Source organism: Microcaecilia unicolor, chromosome 6 (assembly GCF_901765095.1).
Source record: "Microcaecilia unicolor chromosome 6, aMicUni1.1, whole genome shotgun sequence".
NCBI classification, from domain to species: Eukaryota; Metazoa; Chordata; class Amphibia; order Gymnophiona; family Siphonopidae; genus Microcaecilia; species Microcaecilia unicolor.
Genome location: NC_044036.1, coordinates 290,847,864 through 290,870,643, shown reverse-complemented (window position 1 = coordinate 290,870,643; position 22,780 = coordinate 290,847,864). Strand labels below are relative to the sequence as shown.

The 22,780-nt window shown below is 44.1% G+C and overlaps 1 protein-coding gene across 2 annotated transcripts in view; it reads left to right on the top strand.

Annotated features, from left to right (window-relative positions):
• ABL1 (ABL proto-oncogene 1, non-receptor tyrosine kinase) overlaps positions 1-22,780 on the top strand; it is a 190,379-nt gene that overhangs the window by 134,252 nt on the left and 33,347 nt on the right. For both annotated transcript variants that reach the window (XM_030207823.1, XM_030207822.1), the window contains 2 exons: positions 2,673-2,945; positions 20,076-20,160. In XM_030207823.1, the coding sequence (XP_030063683.1) occupies positions 2,673-2,945; positions 20,076-20,160 (358 nt within the window). The remainder of the gene's footprint in view (positions 1-2,672; positions 2,946-20,075; positions 20,161-22,780) is intronic.

Sequence of the window (22,780 nt, the reverse complement as noted above, 5' to 3'; positions counted from 1 at the left end):
TGCCACTGGGCCGAGCTGCATCTACAGTCCCTGTCAGCAGCTCACATTGCAGGTCAGAGCAACGTGCAAGCCGACTATCTAAGCAGGCATCAGATCGATCCAGCGGAGTGGGAACTAGCAGACGATGTATTCCTGCAGATATGTGCCAAATGGGGCAAGCCAGTGATGGATCTTATGGCGACCAGTTCCAAAGCCAAAGTCCCGTGCTTCTTCAGCAGACGGAGGGATCCTCGCTCTGCCGGGTTGGATGCCTTGGCTCAACCCTGGCCCCTGGGCTTGCTGTATGTCTTCCCTCCATGGCCCTTGATAGGGCGAGTGCTCCTGCGGATTCGGCTGCATCCAGGAGAAGTGGTGCTCATCGCCCTGGATTGGCCCAGGTGGCCTTGGTATGCGGACCTCCGACAGATGCTGTTGGAGGCTCCCTTTCCGTTACCTCTGGTTCCGCACCTGTTGTCACAGGGACCGGTGGCCATGGAGGACCCCTGCCGCTTTGGTCTTATGGCATGGCGATTGAGAGGGTGCAATTGAGAGATAAAGGCTACTCAAAGTAATTTCCACTCTCCTGCAAGCCCATAAGCGCTCCACTTCCGTGGCTTATGCCAGGATTTGGCGCCAGTTTGAAGTCTGGTGTGTTTCAAGAGCGCTTTCTCCGTTGCGGGCTCCTGTCTTGCCGATTCTGGACTTTTTGCAGGATGGTGTACAAAAAGGCTTGGCCTATAATTCCCTGCGGGTGCAAGTGGCAGCATTGGCCTCCCTGCGTGGCAAGGTTGAAGGCGTGTCCTTAGCTGCTTATCCAGATGTGGCACGGTTTCTTAGAGGGGTGCTTTGGCTCCGTCCTCCCGTGCGGGCACCTTGTCCAGCTTGGAACCTGGGGTTAGTATTGAAGGCCCTTCAGGGGGCTCCCTCTGAACCGCTTCGGCGTGCTTCAGAGAAAGATTTGACACTGAAGGCCATCTTTTTAGTGGCCATTAGCTCGGCGAGACAGGTGTCAGAGCTCCAGGCGTTGTCCTGTAGAGAACCTTTTCTGCAATTCTCAGAGTCAGGGGTCACGGTTCGGACCGTGCCTTCCTTCATGCCTAAGGTGGTTTCAGCGTTTCACCTAAACCAGCCTGTTCTTCTTCCCTCCTTTGTTGAGGAGGAGTTTCCAGATTCATTTGGGCAGTTGCACCTTTTGGATGTGCGCAGGACTCTGTTGCAGTATCTGCAAATTACAAATTCTTTCAGGACCTCTGATCATCTTTTTCTGCTGTTTGCAAGTCCTCGCAGAGGGTCTTCAGCGTCTAAAGCCACTATTGCCCGTTGGCTCCAAGAAGCTATCTTTTCAGCATATCTGCTGTCTGGCTGGGCTCCACCTAAAGCCTTTAAGGCACATTCCACAAGAGCGATTTCCTCTTCCTGGGCGGAAACTGGCGCACTATCTCTTCAGGAGATTTGCAGTGCTGCAACATGGGCTTCTAAGCTCTCTTTCGCCCGACATTACAGGCTGGATGTGGCTGCCAGGAGGGATGCGCGTTTTGGAGCACAGGTTCTAGTGCGTGGTGTGGCTTGTTCCCACCCTATTTAGGGATTGTTACATCCCATACGTAATGGCTGCATCTGCTTGATGACAAGGAAGGGAAAATTAGGTTCTTATCATGATAATTTTCTTTCCTTTAGTCATAGCAGATGAAGCCATGAGCCCTCCCTGTATGATTGTATTGCAGTGATTCTGATTTTAGGTGCTGTTCTTGTTTCCTGAAGTTATATTCCTTCCTTGGGGAGTCTGAAAACAGTCTTCAGGATTCTTGTTACAGTTATAGGAGGATGAGTTCATTCCCTCCAGTTCATGTTTTGGGAGGATGAGTTTATTCCCTCCAGGAGGATGCAAGTATTCCCTCCTTTTGTGAGTTCATGCCCTTGTTAAGGGGCCATCGTTCGCTGTGAGGAAAGTTCATGTTATTCCCATTGCGGTTTGCCATACTGCTTTGGAAGCTTCAAATACTGAAGAGGCAGTGGAGCTAGCTGGCCATGAGGCACTGTGAAAAGTTGAGTGCTCTCTATCTCCCCCTGCTGGTTGATGGACACAACCTATACATAATGGCTTCATCTGCTATGACTAAAGGAAAGAAAATTATCATGGTAAGAACCTAATTTTCCCTTCTCTCACTTTTCTAGAAGTGAGTTTGTGCTCTGTTTCAGTACTCTTGTAATTAAACAACTAATTCTGCAATAGATTTTGAAAGCACTCATTCTAGCTGTTTTAAGAGGGCAATAACGTAAAATCACATTCTGTATAGAAATGAAAACGCCATTCTGTTGGACTTGACTCATTTTGTACAGGTGTACTTTTTTGTCTTGGGATTAATAGCTATTAAGATAAACAAGATAGTTGTCTGTCTCTTGCAAGAGTAGTTATTGGTTGAAGATTATAAACTGAATTTAAATCCAGTGCAGACTAGCATGATTGGTTCATGTGTGCCATGGAGAGTTGTAAGCAAGGATTCTAGTATAACATTTCAGGTACCTGTAAATGAACATGTGATAGATGGAGACATTTGCTTGGGTAGTGCTTGATGCTGTGTTGTGTGTGTAAAGTAAACCATAAGATTTTGAAGCTTGGTGGCAGTTGTAGATCCTGGGGAAAGTGGTGAGTGTATATGCTATCTCACCACAGTCTTGCACCTGTCTTTCAGCTATATGTCTCATCGGAGAGTCGCTTTACCACTCTAGCTGAGCTGGTTCATCATCACTCGACTGTAGCTGATGGACTCATCACCACTTTGCACTATCCGGCACCAAAGCGCAACAAGCCAACTGTGTATGGAGTTTCTCCAAACTATGACAAGTGGGAGATTGAGAGGACTGATATCACCATGAAGCACAAGCTTGGAGGGGGGCAGTACGGCGAGGTCTATGAAGGGGTCTGGAAGAAATATAATCTTACTGTTGCTGTGAAGACCTTAAAGGTAAGAACACAATCTGTAGCGGTTGGGAATAGAGCAGGCTATAATAGCAGATGTGTTTAAACAGGCAGACTCCAGTATTTGCAGAAGGAGGTTTTGATCAAAAAAGCCACCTTATCAAGTTGTTTGGGTGGTTATTGGCTTTGCTTAGGAAGTCCTGTAGTATCCCCCATCTGACACCAACACACATGTTAAAAATGAAATTCCAGCTGAATGGATCATGTGCTCATAGAGTGATCCTCTTATCAGCTATGAAACTCCATCTGTACACAGCCCCAGGTACTGTATATTGAGATGAACTAGAGAAAAGCTGGCATAAGCAGACTTTCCATAAAAATAAAAGGGGAAATCATTCTCTGTTGGTACCTTTAATAAATTTGCAAGCAAACATATATGATTAGAAATATCAAGGACTGGAGAATGAACTACCCAGTACAATTCTTCTACAGAAGGGTCTGTGTGTAAATTAACCCCCCCCCCCCCCATCCTTATTGCATTAATGGTCTGCTTGATAATGATATTTTGTCTGAAAATACTATCAAAACCTCACTTCATTTCCTTGTCACCTCCTGCTTAGGCTACTGCAGCCTGCCTCTTGCAAGTCTGTTGCTGCAAGATGCCATTTCTTGCAGTCTGTTCAGAACTCAGTGGCACAGCTCATCTTCCTCAGTTATTATGACAATTCCTCTTGAATCCAGTTCTGTATAAAATCCAAGTGGCATGTCATTGCTTACAAATGCATTCACTTTGTGGTGCCTCATTACCAATTCTCTTTCATTTCTCCATTCAGCCGTATTCTTAAACTTTGCTCAGAGGGCAAAACTACTATTATCCATACCCTTGTCCCACACTGCTAAATCGCGACTCTGTGCCTTCTGGCTTGATGTTCCAAATGTCTGGTATAGTTCTTCTGAATGTGGTCAGTGTACCTGCTCTTTTTTCAGATTCAAATTCTGCCTGAAAATGCTGCTTGCAAACTTTTGATCCCACATATAGTCTCATTTTCTCATCCACAAGTTGCTTTCTTAGAGAGATTCTTCTCAGACCACCCACCCCTTGCAGTTGGCTCCACTATGTAACTCATGTCCATGTCTTGTCCATACGTGTATCTGTATTTACCAGATTATAAGTTTCAGAAGCAAGGGTTTTCTGAAGCGCCTTGTACACCTGGTTGTGCTGTACAAATGAGGGTTTGGGAGTTTTTTGCTGTCTGCTTTCTTGGCCTTCTGACATACCCTGTTTCCCTGAAAATAAGACATCCCATTAAAATAAGACCTAGTAGAGGTTTTGCTGAATTGCTAAATATAAGGCCTCCCCCGAAAGTAAGACCTAGCAAAGTTTTTGTTTGGCCCCGATGGGACATGGACACAGAAACCTTAATTTTTTTTTCGCTACAACCCAAAGACGAAATAGCATTAAAGAAATGCAAGAAACAAGACTGAGGTGGAAAATCTATCGTCCAGCGGACTCCTACCATCCTCGTTCACGCTTTTGTGAAGATCAACTAAGTGAGCCCGGAAAGAAAAGAAACATCCCCCTTGCAGAAATAATAAAAGAAAAGAAAATGAGTAACCGAGCCCTTTCGGCACTGCTCTATCGCCCAAGGGCTAAGTCAGACTAGAAGGATGGAAAGTGTTGCGAATGTACAGGAGGAGCGCATAAAGCGCCACCAATGGGGAACGGAGCTACCGTAGAATTTTTTTTTTTTTACGTTTGTAATACGGTAGGGATGATCCTGCGCCCTAAGCCCTCTCACAACCTCCCGAGACCCCCAGCTAGAGCAGCCCGGCCCCACATTCCATTACCTTCCCTAGTGCATACCCCTCCTCCATTCCCAGCCCGGCCAGGGCGGCTCTGCTCCACTCGAGTCCTGCGGTCACTGTGGGCAGATAGGCGAGCCGTGGCCTACTCCTGCAGGATACTGCCCCCCACTTCAATACTGTTCCCGACTGCCACAGTCCCCCTACTACTCCCGAGCCCGGCCCCGCTACTACTTAGTACTACGGTATCCTCTGAGCTACAAGAGACTACTCGTGCATCCACGGTAAGAATTCTTCTTCATGAAAAAATAAGACATCCCCTGAAAATAAGACCTAGCGCATCTTTGGGAGCAAAAATTAATATAAGACACTGTCTTATTTTCGGGGAAACAGGGTACCTAGTTTTCTTTTCTATGCCCTTGCCAGTTGTCTGTGGTGAAGGCGCCATCTAGTGTAGATCGTTTAATAATTTGATAGATCATCCTTCACTGTAAGTGACAGAGAAGTTCATCAAATAGAACTAAAATTAATGGAAGTACACTAAAACTACCATAAGTACATAGAACAACAGAAATATTACAAATTTACAATCGGAATCATGAATTAAAATACCAAAAAACAAATGAAACATTCTGAAATGGCCATGACTTGAGCCTTTTCCTAAATACTATCCGACTGGTATTAAAAACCATTTAACCGCCCAGGAATGGCACCTGGCCAGTTAAATGGTACTTAGCCGGCCATCCGCCAATATTCAGCATGAGATAGCTGGCTTCCTCCTGCTTAGCGGATAGAGGGTTATATCTCACGATATAACTGGCTGTCTGCCGATTTTCAGCACATCGTCGGCTAAGCTTGGTGGCTAAATCTGGCTGCATCAATAGCAGATCTGTCTTTGGCAGCAATGAATGTAGGTGGCCAGTACTGAATATCGGCTTGGCCAGCTATGTTCTTAGAGGCCAAAAATAAACTGGATATTCAGTGTCGATCACTGGAAGCGGCCCAGCATTGAATATCCAGGCTCAGCGCTGACCCTGAGAGGTAGCCCGGCTACCTCCCATGGTCTGAATATCAGGTCCTGTGTGACATTGTATTGATATGCTGGGGAACTGTATTCCACAGATAAGATGCCTGGTATCCAAATGCTATCATCCAATTAGATTCTAGCCAGAGCGTCCCAAGCCAGAAGCATGCCTTGTGTGGCATGCCCCCAAGCACTCCCACCTCGCCCACTGCATCGTAGTGCATCACAGCCAAGCAGGGGCAACCAATGGACAGGGCACAAGTGTGGTACCCTGCCTTCCTTGTGGCCACACGTAGCTTGCTACAGCCCTGGATTTTAGGTAAAATTTCCTGTGAAATGGAACACGCAACAAGTTCCATTTGTTAAATTGAAGAGCTTGAGAAGCAGTGTGAGGGATCACTAAATTGGCAATACTGAATGGATGACCAGACAACAGAACCTTGAAAACCAGGACAAAAAGGTATACAGAGAGAGTACAGAGTACTTTAGACCCAGAACAAAAAATTTGGTTGGAGTTGGAGTCAGACAGTAGAAAAATAGAGGAGTCTCGAGTTGAAGGTCTGGTTGACAAGACCAGGGGATAAATCCAGTTGTACCTCTATACTGACTTTTTAAAAACCTGATGTTGATAGTTTCACATCAAAGTATAGAAATAAAGATCACATACAAGATATAAGCCAAGTGGGTTATAGCAGCCATTGCAGGACTTAAAATCCGAATTCAAGAAATAACTCCATAAGCAGCACACTAGTCTTCTTAAAAGGAGAGCTTCACTGCATACTACTTAAGGCATACACACAGAGATTCTGTATCATTTAAAAATTTTCTAAGTTGTATAAATTTATTAATCTGCCTTAAAGGAAAGGAATTTATTGTAGGGAGTGCTGTAATCAATTTACTTTGTGGGACCTGGATATTAATGAGATGTTAAGTAATTTTGAGTATACAGCTCAGCAATAGCTAAATGAAAGTTCTGAAATGAAGATTTTACATCCACTTCAGACAAGACTATACCTTTAGCATCTCATGGAAACGACTATATATCGTGAGAATACATGTGAGGAGCAAATTCCCTGAAAATTTTATGAGAAATCATATTTATTGAAAACCAACTGTGAAACTCCACCTTATGTATTCGAATATTTTTACTGCTATAATTGCCTATTGCTCATGTTTGATCTATTCTTACTGTACACCGCCTTGAGTGAATTCCTTCAAAAAGGCGGTAAATAAATCCTAATAAATAAATTATGTGGACCCTTTCAAAGGCAGGTGGCTGCTTGAGGCACTCCTGCCTGAACTCACACAAAATGGAGGACATAGGTGTAGTTTGACTGTTCCATTTGGGGGGCAAAATGTGGGCTGTGACACACTATCATATCCTTTTCCGGAGATGGGAAGGAGGTAGAACGAAAGGACATGAAAGGAGATTGAAGGGGGGCAGACTCAGGAAAAATGTCAGGAAGTATTTTTTCACGGAGAGAGTGGTGGATACTTGGAATGCCCTCCCGCGGGAGGTGGTGGAGATGAAAACGGTAACGGAATTCAAACATGCATGGGATAAACATAAAGGAATCCTGTTCAAAAGGAAGGAATCCTCAGAAGCTTAGCCGAGTTTGGGTGGCAGTATAGCGCTGCGTGAGTCTGGTAGCGGCTTGGAAATGTTGAGTAGTAGTAGTAGAGCTGGTGGGGGGAGGCGGGGCTGGTGGTTGGGAGGCGTGGCTAGTGCTGGGCAGACTTATACGGTCTGTGCCCTGACAATGGTAGATACAAAACAAGGTAAGGTATACACAAAACGTAGCACATGAGTTTGTCTTGTTGGGCAGACTGGATGGACCGTGCAGGTCTTTTTCTGCCGTCATCTACTATGTTACTATGAGGCATATTTTCAAAGCACTTAGCCTTCCAAAGTTCCATAGAAACCCATGGAACTTTGGAAGGCTAAGTGCTTTGAAAATATGCCTATATGTTATATATACATCTCATATATATTCATTATGGTTATCTCATGAAATAGACTGGATAGGAACATAGTTTATTGGACATTGAAGATTTTTTTCACTGAAATGAGCTACCACCAAGGAAAGTTTGTCTCATGGTGCCCCCACTCACATCCCCAAGGGCAGTGCACACTAACCCTTTCCCCTTCCTCTCACACACTTCCCTAGAATTTCAGTACACCTCCTACTGGGAAAACAGAGCAAGTTGGACTGTTACAAATCCATAGACGGAAGATATATCCTAGCAAAACACAACACCACACCACACCACAAAATAGTCTTGGCAACCCAACCTTCCATCTCCCCCAACAACAGCACAAAAGAGGCTGGTAGGCACCTACTTTCCTTCACAGAATAGTCTCCTAGCAGGTACCTAAATATAAAGTGTCCTATTATAGAATTCCCTTAAAATATCCCTTCCAAATTCTTTTCTTCCTGAAAATTTTGCAAAACAGTTTTCTCATTTTCTTGCTCCTCAAAATGACCTCCACTTTCATCCTCCAATCCAGTATAGGCAGTCAGTGATTCAACTGTTTGGGGAGGTTCAGATGGGTGGGATGGGGTAAATTAAAATCATTAGGTGGGGGGCTTCTACATCAACAGTAAAGGTACAGTAGGGGAATTTTTGAACACAGCAAGGAAGGACCTTTTTAAGGTCTCTCTGGTGCAGAGCCATCAGCTGCCACCCCCAATTATTTCTCTTACTGATAATATGCACACTGAACAGCCCTCTAGGAGTGCCAAAAAAAATCTAAATAATGTACAGCAAAATAATACAGCACAACACTGCAGTGGAGGATGCAAGGATGGCACGACACCACAGTGGGAGAAGCAACATATTAAATGTCCAGCATCTTCCTGTTGGCCATGTGAACAGTAATGTTCAGCAGCACTGTAACAGAAATCCTGTGGTTTCCAGCAACCATAAATTGATTTGCCTAGTACATTACCAAATAGCTACCAGGCTTCAGATCTGCCAACCTTTAGTTTATTGTTGGGTTCCCAAACATGTTTGGATTAAGTATCATCTGTATTAGCTGTACGTAATGGTTAAAGCAGCAGATTGCCAACCAGGGAAGCCAGAATTCAAATCCCACTGCTGCTCCTTGATTTCTTAGACAAGTCACAACACTCCATTGCCCCAGGTACATATTTACTGTAGATTGCAAGCCCTCCAGGAAAAGGAAATATCTACTGTACCTGAATGTAACTTTCCTTGAGCTACTACTGAGAAAGGTGTAATCTAAGTTCAAATCCAAAATCCACTATCAGACATTTTAAAGTAATACAAAACCCTACAAATGTCACTAATTTCCAGGAGTCGCACAAGAAGGGCCTACCTAAGAAAAGCTGCACAGCAGTATACCTACTGGAAAACTAAACAAGCCAGATTAGTACAGATTGATCCTGCATAGGCATTCAATACTAGCAGAATACCTGGTCTCTTCCACACACGCAGAATGCAGATAAACCCTCACCAAATATAGAATATGTAACTACAGACTAAAAATAGAAATATGTAGACAAAAATTAAACTGAACTCCCCAGCAGCCAGACTTTGCACACAATACACACACACACACACAAAAAAAAAAAACAATAGTGTTCCCTCATACTGTGCAAAATATAAAGACAGCAGGTGTAAATTTCAAAACCTGACATAGTGTGTATGCTACATTATAAATTAAGGGGTCCATTTACTAAGGTGCGCTAATGGATTTAGCACATTCTAAATGCTAAGTTGACCATTTTATACCTATGGGCTTCTTAGCATTTAGCACACACTAATCAGTCTGTGCTAAATCTATTAGCATACCTTAATAAAGAACCCCTAAGCATGGTGTACTGTCCAAACCAGATGAAGGTGGTTTAGGATTTTGAAAGCTAACTGAAAAATGTATTCACTTAGTCCAGTAGAAAACCCTTACCTTATTTTCCACTTTGCCCTGTTTTGTAATATGGTAGTTTTTAATTAAAAATATTTTTTTCTACCTGTGTGGTCTGGTCATTTAATGTTTCTAATCATGTTGATTCCAGCCTCTGGTTTCTGCTAACTCTCTTGTCAGGGTTTCCTTTTCCATTTGTAATTTTTCTTTCTCCTCTTGTCTTCTTCACTTTCTTCATTACATTCATATCCAGCATTGATCTTTTCCTTCCAGTTCCTTCCATTTATTTTTCTGCCTTTCTGTCCAGATTTCATTATTATTAACCAGTCTTCAGGTTCCCTCTTTTTACTACATCAACCTACAAGTTTCTCTCTCTTTCCCTCATCCTGGCCTCCTTCCTCATATTCCCCAGACATTCACTAACTCTGTCCTCTCCTCCTTTGGTCCTCTCTCCCCCATTCCATCCTGTTTCCTTCCATCCCCTCTTTCCCCTTATTCCATCCAGCGTCTTCTCCCTCTCTCTCCTTTATATCTAGGGTCTCCTCCCCCTTCCAACCAGCATCTCCCACCTTCCCCTTCCATCCAACATCTCCCTTCTCTCATCCTCTTCCATCCAGTCTCTCCTTCTTCCTCCCATCCAGCGTCTCTCCCCCCCCCCTCCCTGCAGCATCTCCAATATCTCTCTCTCGCTCTCATTCCTTTCCATCATGTCTCCTCTTCCTCCTTTCATTCAGCTACAAAACAAAATTAAAAAAGTGTACAGGGGCCATGCTCCTGCACACACTGCTGCCGGCTTCCCTCCTCCTCTCTCTGGAAACAGGAATTTACATTATGAGGCGGGTGAGGGAGGAGAAGGGAAGGTGGCAGCGGCGCAAGCAGCAGGAGTACGGCCCCGTTCACATTTTCATATGCTTTGCCAAGGGGGGGGGGGGGTGGATGGAGGGAGTGTGAGCAAGAGGCAGGCAAGGGAATAGTATGGAAGCTTGCGGTTCCTCCGGGATGCCACAGCAGTGGCTGGGAGGAGAAACTAGTGGTGGGTGTTTGCTTATGTCCCTACCCCTGCCCATATAGGGGAATCCCGAGAGGAGTTATCAACAGTCACATACAGGGGGATGATCAGAAGCAAACGCCAGTGCTAGAGGTTGTTAGCGCCATACTAGTGCTGGCGTTTGCTACCGCCCCATGATCAGAGCCCTCGAGCACGTGAAACAACGCCTTGAGGGCTCTGAACGCAAGTAGCATGCAAATGCATGCTAAACAGGGCATTAGGTATTCCTCCCCAATGATCAGCGGCCAGCGTGCCAAAGATTAGGTTGTTTGCTGCGGCAAACCCTACGCCAGCTCGGAGCTGACGTTAGGGTTTGCAGATCATTGGGGAGAAATGGTGAGCCCTGTCCAGCATGCATTTGCATGTTGGCAGGCCTCCATTCCCCCCAACAAGCAAATCTGCCAGCGATGGGGGCTGGGGGTGCGCTCCCCCCCCTCCCCCCAAGGTTCAGGGAGGGCTGGAGATCCGGTGGGTCTCCAGCCCCCCCAAACCCCCAGCAAATGGTCCAGTGGGCACCGACCAAACCCCCCCCCCCCCCCCCCCCCAGCGACAGGGGGGCTGGAGGTCCGCCGGTCCCCACCCCCCCTACCCAGCATTGGCTAGGGTCCCTAGTGGTCCAATGTCAATCTGCCCCCTCCCTACCCCCCTTCCTTGGGTTGGAGGAGGGAGGTAGCCTCCCTCCCTCCTCTTCGATGCTGCAAAATGGCGGCACTCAGCCCCCATGTCGCTTGGGGGGGGGGGGGGGGTTTGGTCGACACGCACTGGACCACCAGGGACCATTTGCTGGGGGGCTGGGAGGGCTACAGACCTACCGGACCTCCAGCCCCCGTTGCTCGGGGCAGGGGGAGTCAGGGCCTGGTGGTCCCATGGACCCTCCAGCCCCTGTGTTTGACAGGTTTGGGCTTTTGACAGCCCAGACCTGTCACACAAGTGTGGGAGGATTGTGTTGAGCGCATCCTCAGGCACAATTTGCCCACACTTCTACCCCATGATCAGCGATAATTGCGTGCTTAAATTTGCATGCAATTATCTCTGATCATTGGTGCGGTAAAGTACTGCGCTTTTCCAGCGCTATTTTAGAGGGCTGTTCACAGGGCTTTTGATCATCTGTCTGATAGTCTTTTCCAAACACTGTATCCAGTTCTCCTTCTTGACTCAAGTTCCTTCACTTCTTTGCCTTCCCCAGGGTAAGCCCTCCTTGGGTCAATAGGGTTTTGCTCAATAATCAAAATCTGTGGCAACCATACTCATGGATATCTTTATTCAAAGTCTCCAAATAATCACATAAAACAGGGGGGGGGGGGGGGAAAGAAAGGCCAGGCTTGCTAGCCTGTCTGATACCACCCTCATATTTCCTGCAATCTGTGCCTCATTCCAGGGATGCATCCTCCCACTGGCAGATATAAGCAACAAAACAAAAAAACAGTTCCAGTTTAGACCAAATACAAATTCCAAGCAGTAAGTCTCAATGGCACAGTCCCAGCCAGAAGAATACCAAACTGGTTTGTACCTTGTGGTGGTGTGATGTTCTCTAGCCAAGTGCTCCGCACTCTTCAGTCTTTCAGCAGAGACTGTGGTATGCTAGTGTCTCCCCTGTTTTATAGGCCTGTTGACTTCTCCTCCTTCTGGTTCTCAACCCTTCTGATTGGCCAGGAATTTGTTTCCTCTCAGTTCTCCCAAGGAGGTTAGATAAAACAGGAGACAGTGACATCAACATGTTCAAACCAGTTAGGATAATTCCTATTTCCAGTCCACTGTGCAGCTGTCATCCCCATACACTCAAAAACAAACCAAACAAACCTATCAGCTTCTGCATCCACATTATCGTTCTTTATTGTTGGTAGCATTTTGATTTAATCTCACTTACATATTCAAACATGCCAGCTTGTGCAGGCAGCAGATGGATGTACACAGAGGAAGTATAATAACAGAATAACTTTTCATAGGTAGAGTAGTAATTTGTTATAAATTGTAATCAGTGTGTCATTTGGAGGAGCTGGTTATAGGGACACTCTAGCATGTGTTATATTAGTGCAGAATTTTTTTTCTTCTGGTAAGGGCTACTAAAACATGTTATGAGAATTAGGTACTATCTATTTGCTTAGTTATGATATTTATATCCCACATTAAACATGAATTAGGTTGAAACCTGGGAGCATTTAAAATTGTTTGTTTCCTGTGCCTAGATCAAAAAAAAGATGCCATGTGGAATCTTGTTCCTTTTGTTTCGTGGATTGCAGTGGTATATTATGTAAAAAAAAAAAAAAATTCAGTTGATATTTTTTATTACTATTATTTAAAAGACAGATATTGAATAATGAGGGCAGAGCTACCTTCATACAGAAGTCCTGTCTAAATGTGCCAACATTATCCAGTTCAGCACACTATTAGCCACAAAGTTCATACAAAGTTAATTATGTTCAGTGGAAAATAAATCTGTTGGATCAGGCTGCCTGCTGTGTGAATATTCCATCATTGTTTCATTATTTCTACCAGTATTACATATTATGAGCATTTGCTTTAAACTTTGATTGTTTTGTTTATCTGGACCTTAAATGCACATGGTTTTGCTCTTTAAACCCAAAGGTGAATCCTAAGGATGGTTGAACAATTAGGTATAAACTGTGTTGTTTCTGTCTTTACGTGCTTTGGGTCCTGCTGATCTGTAGTCTGGAATTTTGGAAGACGGAAATGAGAAAATAAAAAATAAGTTTTGGATGTACTCTGTAGAAGGTGTTTACTTTGAAATGTGATGGATGCCTTGTAGCGCTATAGAAATGCTAAATAGTAGTAGTAAAATAGTAGTAGTAGTTCTGGTGTGTACGTGTGATAATCTTTGAATAACTGTCTATACTTATGGCTATACTTACGGCTCACCCTCCAAATTCCACACCTCAGCTCTTCCTGTCTCTGATCATCACCTGATCACCTTCACACTTCTTCACCCTCCCCCTCAGCCCCGCCCAACATTAACCACTACTTCCAGGAATCTCCAGGCTATTGACCCTCGCACCTTATCATCTAGTATTTCTAATCTCCTCCCCTCCATCATGTCCTCCGAGTCTGTCGACAAGGCTGTCTCCGCTTACAATGCCAATCTCTCCTCTGCTCTGGACACCCTTGCACCATCCACTTCCCGTTCCACAAGGCGTACTAATCCCCAGCCCTGGCTGACCCCTTGCATCCGTTACCTTCGCTCCTGCGCCCGATCTGCTGAACGCCTCTGGAGGAAATCTCGCACCCATTCAGATTTCCTTCACTACAAATTCATGCTATCCTCCTTCCAGTCCTCACTATTCCTTGCCAAACAGGACTATTACACCCAATTGACTAATTCTCTCAGCTCTAACCCTCGTCGTCTCTTCGCCACCCTTAACTCCCTCCTCAAAGTGCCCTCTGCTCCCACCCCCCCTCACTCTCTCCTCAATCACTGGCTGACTACTTCCGTGACAAGGTGCAAAAGATCAACCTTGAGTTCACTACCAAGCCACCTCCTCCTCTTCACCCTTCAACCCTCTCCCTCAACCAACCAACCCAGACTTCCTCCTCCTCCTTTCCTGATATCTCCGAGGAGGAAACCGCCCGCCTTCTTTCCTCCTCAAAATGCACCACTTGTTCCTCTGATCCCATCCCCACCAACTTAACACCATCTCTCCTACTATCACCCCCTCCATCTGTCATATCCTCAACCTCTCTCTCTCCACTGCAACTGTCCCCGACACCTTCAAGCATGCTGTAGTCACGCCACTCCTCAAAAAACCATCACTAGACCCTACCTGTCCCTCCAATTACCGCCCCATCTCCCTCCTACCCTTCCTCTCCAAGACACTTGAGCGCGCAGTCCACAGCCGCTGCCTTGATTTTCTCTCCTCTCATGCCATCCTCGATCCGCTTCAATCCGGTTTTCGCCCTCTTCACTCGACAGAAACAGCACTCTCTAAAGTCTGTAATGACCTGTTCCTTGCCAAATCCAGAGGCCACTACTCCATCCTCATCCTCCTGGATCTATCTGCCGCTTTTGACACTGTCAATCATGACTTACTTCTTGCCACACTGTCCTCATTTGGGTTCCAGGGCTCTGTCCTCTCCTGGTTCTCCTCCTATCTCTCCCACGCACCTTCAAAGTTCACTCTCATGGATCTTCTTCCACCCCCATCCCCTTATCTGTTGGTGTTCCCCAGGGATCGGTCCTTGGACCCCTTCTCTTCTCAATCTACACCTCTTCCCTGGGCTCCCTGATCTCATCTCATGGTTTCCAGTATCATCTCTATGCTGATGACACCCAACTGTATCTCTCCACACCAGACATCACCGCGGAGACCCAGGCAAAGGTATCGGCCTGCTTATCCAACATTGCTGCCTGGATGTCCAACCGCCACCTGAAACTGAACATGTCCAAGACCGAGCTTATCGTCTTTCCACCAAAACCCACTTCTCCTCTTCCTCCACTTTCTATCTCAGTTGATAACACCCTCATCCTCCCCGTCTCATCTGCCCGCAACCTCGGAGTCATCTTTGACTCCTCTCTCTCCTTCTCTGCGCATATCCAGCAGCTAGCCAAGACCTGTCGCTTCTTCCTCTTTAACATCAGCAAAATTTGCCCTTTCCTCTCTGAACATACCACCCGAACTCTCGTCCACGCTCTCATTACCTCTCGCCTGGACTACTGCAACTTACTCCTCACCGGCCTCCCACTTAGCCATCTATCCCCCCTTCAGTCTGTTCAGAACTCTGCTGCACGTCTCATATTCCGCCAGAACCGATATACTCATATCACCCCTCTCCTCAGGTCACTTCACTGGCTTCCGATCAGATACCGCATTCAATTCAAGCTTCTCCTTCTTACCTACAAATGCACTCTGTCTGCTGCCCCTCACTATCTTTCTACCCTCTACGTTCCCGCCCGTAACCTCCGTTCACAGGATAAATCCCTCCTCTCAGTACCCTTCTCCACCACCGCCAACTCCAGGCTCCGCTCATTCTGCCTCGCCTCACCCTATGCTTGGAACAACCTTCCTGAACCCTTACGCCAAGCCCCCTCCCTGCCCGTCTTCAAGTCTTTGCTTAAAGCCCACCTCTTCAATGCTGCGTTCGGCACCTAACCCTTACCGTTCAGTGAATCCAGACTGCCCCAATTTGACTGCCCCTATCGGACCGACCGTTCACTTGTCTATTAGATTGTAAGCACTTTGAGCAGGGACTGTCTCTCTTTGTTAAATTGTACAGCGCTGCGTAACCCTAGTAGCGCTCTAGAAATGTTAAGTAGTAGTAGTAGATTTCTAAACACGTGGCATCATTAAAGGACAAACTTTTAAATGCTTATTTGGGTATATATGCTAATCTCAACTTTGTTAAATGTTTGATATATCCATCTATTTGCTCCCATGATATAACTGAATTCTGTTATTCTGTCTCACTGCATTTTCAAAGGTAAACCACATTGAACCCGACTTTGCTTGGGATAATGTGTGATATAAATGTTTTTAAAAATCCTTTATCCTCCACCTTTTAAGACACTTACTACCCCCTGGATAGTGATTGGCACAATGAAAGCAAGTTTGGTCCAGTGAAGACTAACTCAAAATAACCTGTTCCTTAGCTGGACACTACAAAACATAGTAACATAGTAGATGACGGCAGAAAAAGACCTGCACGGTCCATCCAGTCTGCCCAACAAGATAAACTCATATGTGCTACTTTTTGTGTATACCTTACCTTGATTTGCATCTGCCATTGTCAGGGCACAGAACGTATAAGTCTGCCCAGCGCTAGCCCCGCCTCCCCCCACCGGCTCTGCCACCCAACTAGTGTTACCATATTGAAAATGCGACCATACCATGCCTCTGTGATTATGTTCCACTAATAAGTTAAACAATGAACTGGATTTCTTGAAAGGATTATATAACCTTTAGATGTATGACTAGAAACAAAAACGTATGCTTATTTATTCAGTATCACAATTCCTCGTGTACAACCACAAAACAACCTTTTATGGTGAATAATGTTCACAATGAGTTCCTATTTATTATCGAACAGATAGAGATAAGAGTTTTCAGTTTTGGCACAGTATAAGTCATTACAAGAACGAAATATAAGAAAACAATGGACTGCATTAGGGGCTTTTTAAATTTTATTTATTTGTTACATTTGTACCCCAAATTTTCCCACCTATTTGCAGGCTCAATGTGGCTTACATAGTACTGTGAGGCATTAGCCACCACCGGTGATGAAACAAATACAAAGTGATGTTATGATCGGATGAGATTCATGTGTTGCAGACACATTAGGGACTCGTAGAGGAGAAGAGTTATAAAGTGTTAATTATTAGCTTTGGTTTCGTTGTGTCGCAGGGTTCAGTCACTTAAGTTGGGTCAGTAGGGTATGCCTTTTCGAACAGGCTGGTCTTTAGTGATTTCTGGAAGTTAAGGTGGTCGTACGTTGTTTTCACGGCTTTTGGTAGTGCATTCCACAGTTGCATGCTTATATAGGAGAAGCTGGATCCATAAATTGATTTGTACTTGAGTCCTTTACAGCTAGGGTAGTGAAGCTTTAAGTATGTTTGTGATGATCCTATTGTGTTTCTGGTTGGCAGGTCTATGAGGTCAGTCATATATCCTGGGGCTTCGCCATAGATGATTTTGTGGACCAGGGTGCAGATTTTGAAAGTAATACGTTCTTTGATTGGGAGCCAATGCAGTTTTTCTTGAAGGGGTTTGGCGCTTTCGAATCGCAATTTTCCAAATCTAAGCCTGGCTGCTGTGTTTTGAGCAGTCTGTAGTTTCTTTATGAGTTGCTCTTTGCATCCCGCATAAATTCCATTGCAGTAGTCAGCATGGCTTAGTACCATTGATTGTATCAGGTTGCAGAATTTTGCCCTCAGGAAGAATGGTTTCACACGTTTGAGTTTCCACATTGAGTGGAACATTTTCTTGATTGTAGAGTTAACTTGGCTCTCGAGTGTAAGGTTCTGGTCGATTGTGACACCAAGGATTTTCAGGCTATCTGAAATAGGGAGGGTATAATCTGGGGTGTCTAAGTTTGTGGGTATGTTCGTATTGTATTGGGAAGAGAGGATGAGACAGTGTGTTTTTTTTCTGTATTGAGTTTTAGTTGGAATGCCTTTGCCCATGAGTTCATGGTGTACAAGCCGAGGTTGATTTCGTTGGTGATTTCTGTCAGATCATGTTTGAAAGGGACGTATATTGTAACGTCATCTGCATAGATGAATGGGTTGAGGCCCTGTTTGGATAAGGACTTGGCTAATGGGGTCATCATTATGTTGAAAAGGATCGGTAATAGTGGTGATCCTTGAGGTACTCCGCAGTCTGCTTTCCACGGTGATGATATATTTGAGTTTGATTTCACTTGGTATGTTCTGGTGGTTAGAAAACCCTTGATCCAGCTGAGTATATTTCCACCAATCCCGAAGTAGTCCAGGAGTCTTAGTAGTATATTATGTTTTACCATGTCGAATGGGAGGAGAAGTATGCTTTTACCTGTTGCTATTTCCTGCTTGAATTTGGCCAGGAGGGTGGTTAGCACTGTTTTGGTGCTGTGGCAGGGGCGAAATCGTGATTGTGATTCATGTAAGCCACATTGAGCCTGCAAAAAGGTGGGAAAATGTGAGATACAAATACAGCAAATAGATGTAGTATTGAGAATTTGTATATGTAACCGGTAAGTTGTTTGGTTACCATTCTTTCCATCAGCTTGATTGCTAGTGGGATAGATGCTACTGGGCGGTAATTGGTGAGCCCATTTAGTTAGTGTTTAAACAAAAGAGATCTGCATGAAACAAAATATTTATTTTTTATTTTGACTTATAAAACCACTTGCCCCTGAAACATGTTCAAAACAGAATAAAATAATCCATTTGTGTAACTAAATGATAAACTTCTACAAAACAGATGAAGATGTGATTCCATGTACCCCAGTGAAAAGAAAGTTTAATTTTACTTCCAATCTTTATAACACCAGGCTTCCAAAGGCAGATTACAACAACAGTTAAGATGAACCCATCAGGAAACAGGATATTCTCACTGAAATTTGGCCATCTGTATTGAACAATATAGAAAACTGAGCACAAAATACAGAGTTTACAGCTGCTGTTTCTACCAGCTACAATAATTTTTAAAGCTGTTTTAATGATATTCAATTTTTATTTAATGACATTTGTATCTGGATATGGGAAGCTTTCAAGTAAATAAAAAAAAAATGTTTTGTCCTCCACCTTTTAAGGCATTGCCTATCCAAATAGAACAGCTTTAGACTTTTTATAGATGGATCAGGCATAGGGAGTCCTTTATTTCTAATTATCTTTTGTTATTGTTTTCAGTAGCGTTTGCTATTGTTTTGGGTGTACTAAACCCATGACAGGCTCCGCCTACTGACCAGCTCGTACAATGGACTAGATAGGCTCACTTCTCTTGTTTTATCCAACCTCCTTGAGGTCTACCTACTGAGCTTTAATTTTCTTGTTCCTGCCTTCCTCCTGACCTTTTCTCTGTCTTTCTTCTAGGGATTAAGTTCTCTGGTTCGCATTTCCTCTCTCCTGGGCTTCCTGAATCTCGGTAATGGGATATGCACCCCATCACGCCAGCATATTGTATATAAATATCACACTTCAACTACAAATTTCTAGACAGAAGACAAAGCATATGAAACATTGATACATATTTTGATATATTTTCTCCCCCTCCCCCACTAACATCCTGCTTTATACCCTACTATAAACAAATTGTGTTCCCTCCCTCAGCTCCAATTTTTCTACAGTAAGCTCTAATTAAACCTATAGCATTTTAAATTGTGTGTGTGTGTGTGTGTGATGGGGGGGGGGGGGGGGCGTAGCAGTGGTTTCATTACCATACTACACATGTTTCACTGAACATTTTAATTGTAAGGAGATCAATTCCCTGAAAATTTTACCTGCAAGAGAAAATATAAAACATAGTAAAACAATTAAATTTAGTGCTCATCTCATAAAAAGTTGGTGTGATTGGTGACAGGTATCTGAAGACTCCCTGTTAATTTACATTCATTTTTCTGTTGATTGCAGTGTGTTCTCTTTAGGAGTTCGTTGAGTGATCTAACATGCTTTGTGATTTATTCACTTTTGGATTCATCGGGTGATTTCTCTGGTCATTTTGCCCAGTTAAACGTTGCAATGAAAAATTGCCAATCCATTAATTAATTTTACAGTAGTACACTTAATTGTACTGCTAGCAAATTTTATACTGTAGTGCATTGAGCAAAGATTTTTTGTTTTCTGGCTGTACTGAAAAGAATTTCCATTTGCTATAGCAGACATGCAAGTGGCTGTTTGTCAGTGGTGGCTCCTCATGGAACGTGTCTGCATAGAAAGCTGCAGGGTGTGCATTTTTGGACTCTGTGTGAGGCTTTTTATCCTCCTCTGCAGGAGGATACAATGGAAGTGGAAGAGTTTCTGAAAGAAGCTGCAGTAATGAAAGAGATCAAACATCCCAACCTGGTACAGTTGCTAGGTAAGTGACAAACTCCAAACATGTACTTGGGGTGGGGGCTGGCTTATATGGAGAAGTGCCTTTTTTTTTTTTTTTTTTTTTAGAAGTTTTATTGAAACTCAAGCACAGCCAAGAAGGCTAACATGATTGCACTCAAAAAATAGAACAACTTTACAGTGCGTGAGTCCAAACAAAAAATATATAGAAGTCCAAGGATACTATACTTCTACTCATTTTTAAAAGTTTGTTTTGTAAACCACAAAAACAAACCATCCCAGCAACAAACACAGTGAGCAAGGCACCCATCATGTCATTTGTAAAACAACAAAAAGCACAAGGAAGACTCTTCCAGTCAAGAAGAACTGCTTGCCAAAAAAAAAAAAGCCTCCAGACCCACTATTGCTTTGACAGAGTATGTGTCCGATGACCAATAAGACATTCCATGTTACAGATGTACCATAACTTAGTAATCATTTCACCAGAGAAGGTACCGTTTGCTGTTTCCAGTGGTTTACTAAGTTTAGTCTTGCTGTATGAAGTACACAGTGAACCAATACTGATTGCTGGCAAGCGAGGCCCAACGATATTTTACGAAAAAGAAAAACAGCAGGGTGCCCCTGACTAGGGCAGCCAATCCACTTCTGTACATGTCCTTGAATAGCTTTCCAGTAGGCCCAGGCCTTAACACAGGTCCACCAAATATGACCCATTGAGCCCAATTCAGTACAGCCCCTCCAGCAACTAGGCGAGAGGCCCAGAAACATGTAGTGCAGCCTGACTGGCGTGAGATACCGACGGTATACCACTTTGATAGGATTTTCTTCAACAGACACAGCCGAAGAAGACTTCAATAAAGCTTTTTCTATGGATTTCCATTCATCTTCAGCAAGAGTTATACCAAGTTCACACTCCCAGTTAGCTCTGTGAAGGGTGTAAGAAGGAGAATGGGAACCAGTATACATTTTAAAGTCAAAGTGATGACACATAGTACCCCTAGAGTCTTCACAGAGATCCTCCAAGGAGGACTCTTCCCTCACTCATTGTGGGCAAATGGTAGGGAGTGACAAAAAATGCTTCAACTGGGTGCAGACATATATATCAGAGCAAGTTGATAATTCTCTTGTAGAGAGGAAAATTATACCAATTGGTCCGTGTCAAAAACTTTGGTCCAAGGTGGTAAGACCCAAGGAAGCCCATCTTGAGAAATGCCAGTCTTACAGTCCTTTTCTCCTATCAAGTGCTAACTTCTCTCTGTTCAGAATGTGCAGACAAGAAGAGTGAAATAAAATCTAGTTAGTTAATGACCAGGGAGATATCACACTTCACCTTAAAGACGTCTTTTATGGAAATTAGTACCTAAATAGTAATAAGATGAGAAATACTTCATAGAAAACACAAAATAAATTAGATGCAAAATAAAGCAAGTTCTTGTATGTCTAAAGTCTGACCAAAGTATTGTGTATTTTTAATAGTCTAGTAAAAAGCTATGTCCTACAACTTGTTCATCCTTATTTCTTTGTCTAAAACCAAAACACGCTATACAGATTGTTTCAAAATGATAATATGTTTAAAGAATAGTCACGTCAGAGCCATCTCATGGAGCTCTGAAGCACAGTTTCCTATTTAATAAGGGACTTTAAGGAAGATTTTGGTGCAAACCTGAATTCCTTAGCATCTGCTCCAGTCCAGAACAAGACCAATCCTTACGAGTGAGTATATGTCCTTATACCAGCAGATGGAGGAGACTGAGAAACCACTAGTGACGTCACTGTATTAAGCTCTGTGCAATCCTGTGTCCCTCAGTATTTCTCTGTCTCCTCAGCAGATGGTAGGTATGTATTTGTGCAGCCCTGTTTGTAGGCCTTTTGGGTCTACTTAAAAAAAAAAAAAGATTATAATTAAAATTGAATAATTAGTTTTTGGGAACAACAGAGCTTAGAGCACTTAAAAAAAAAACTGAAAAGGTACAAAAAAATAAAATTGATCCCTTGGAGGGCGTATTAAGTGCTCGCTTGCCAGTCTGCTATGGGTCTTCAGTGAATCAAAGGCCCTGTGGATGTACACTCCGCATTGCAGATACCTCCCCCGCCCCCCCAGACCATTGGTGCTGCTGCGTACCTCGGCCCCCTCACCCTTGCCCAAGAGAGGGGTTCCTTAAGGCGTTCCCTGGGTGGGAACAACAGCTGGTGCTTACCCCCCAAAAAATATCCAAACAGAGAAGAACATATTCTGTAGATGATTTGGGGGTCCCTGGGCCCAGCAGTAAGACATTGCTATCCCCTTAATCCACTGAGTGTTCTTACAGTTGATCAGAAGATTCTAATGACATCTCCTGGCTCCAGGTTGGGACATTACAGTGGCTCCTGGAGGACGAGAAGCTGATGGCTCTAAGGAAGGGAGACCCCTTGCTCAAGGGGACCCAAGGTCTCTCCATTCAATGAGGACCTTAAAGAGCTTGTTGAGGCTCAGTGACAGCCTCGACAAGTGGCTCAGGATAGCTAGAGCTTTGATGGCCAGTGCAGTGCCAGATCTTATGTGTCCGTCCAACGGTTTGGGAAATCTTGCAGGTGTTGGGATCCATGGCTGCAATGATCGAAGTAATGCCATGAGCAAGGGCATATATGCACCTTCTGCAGTACGT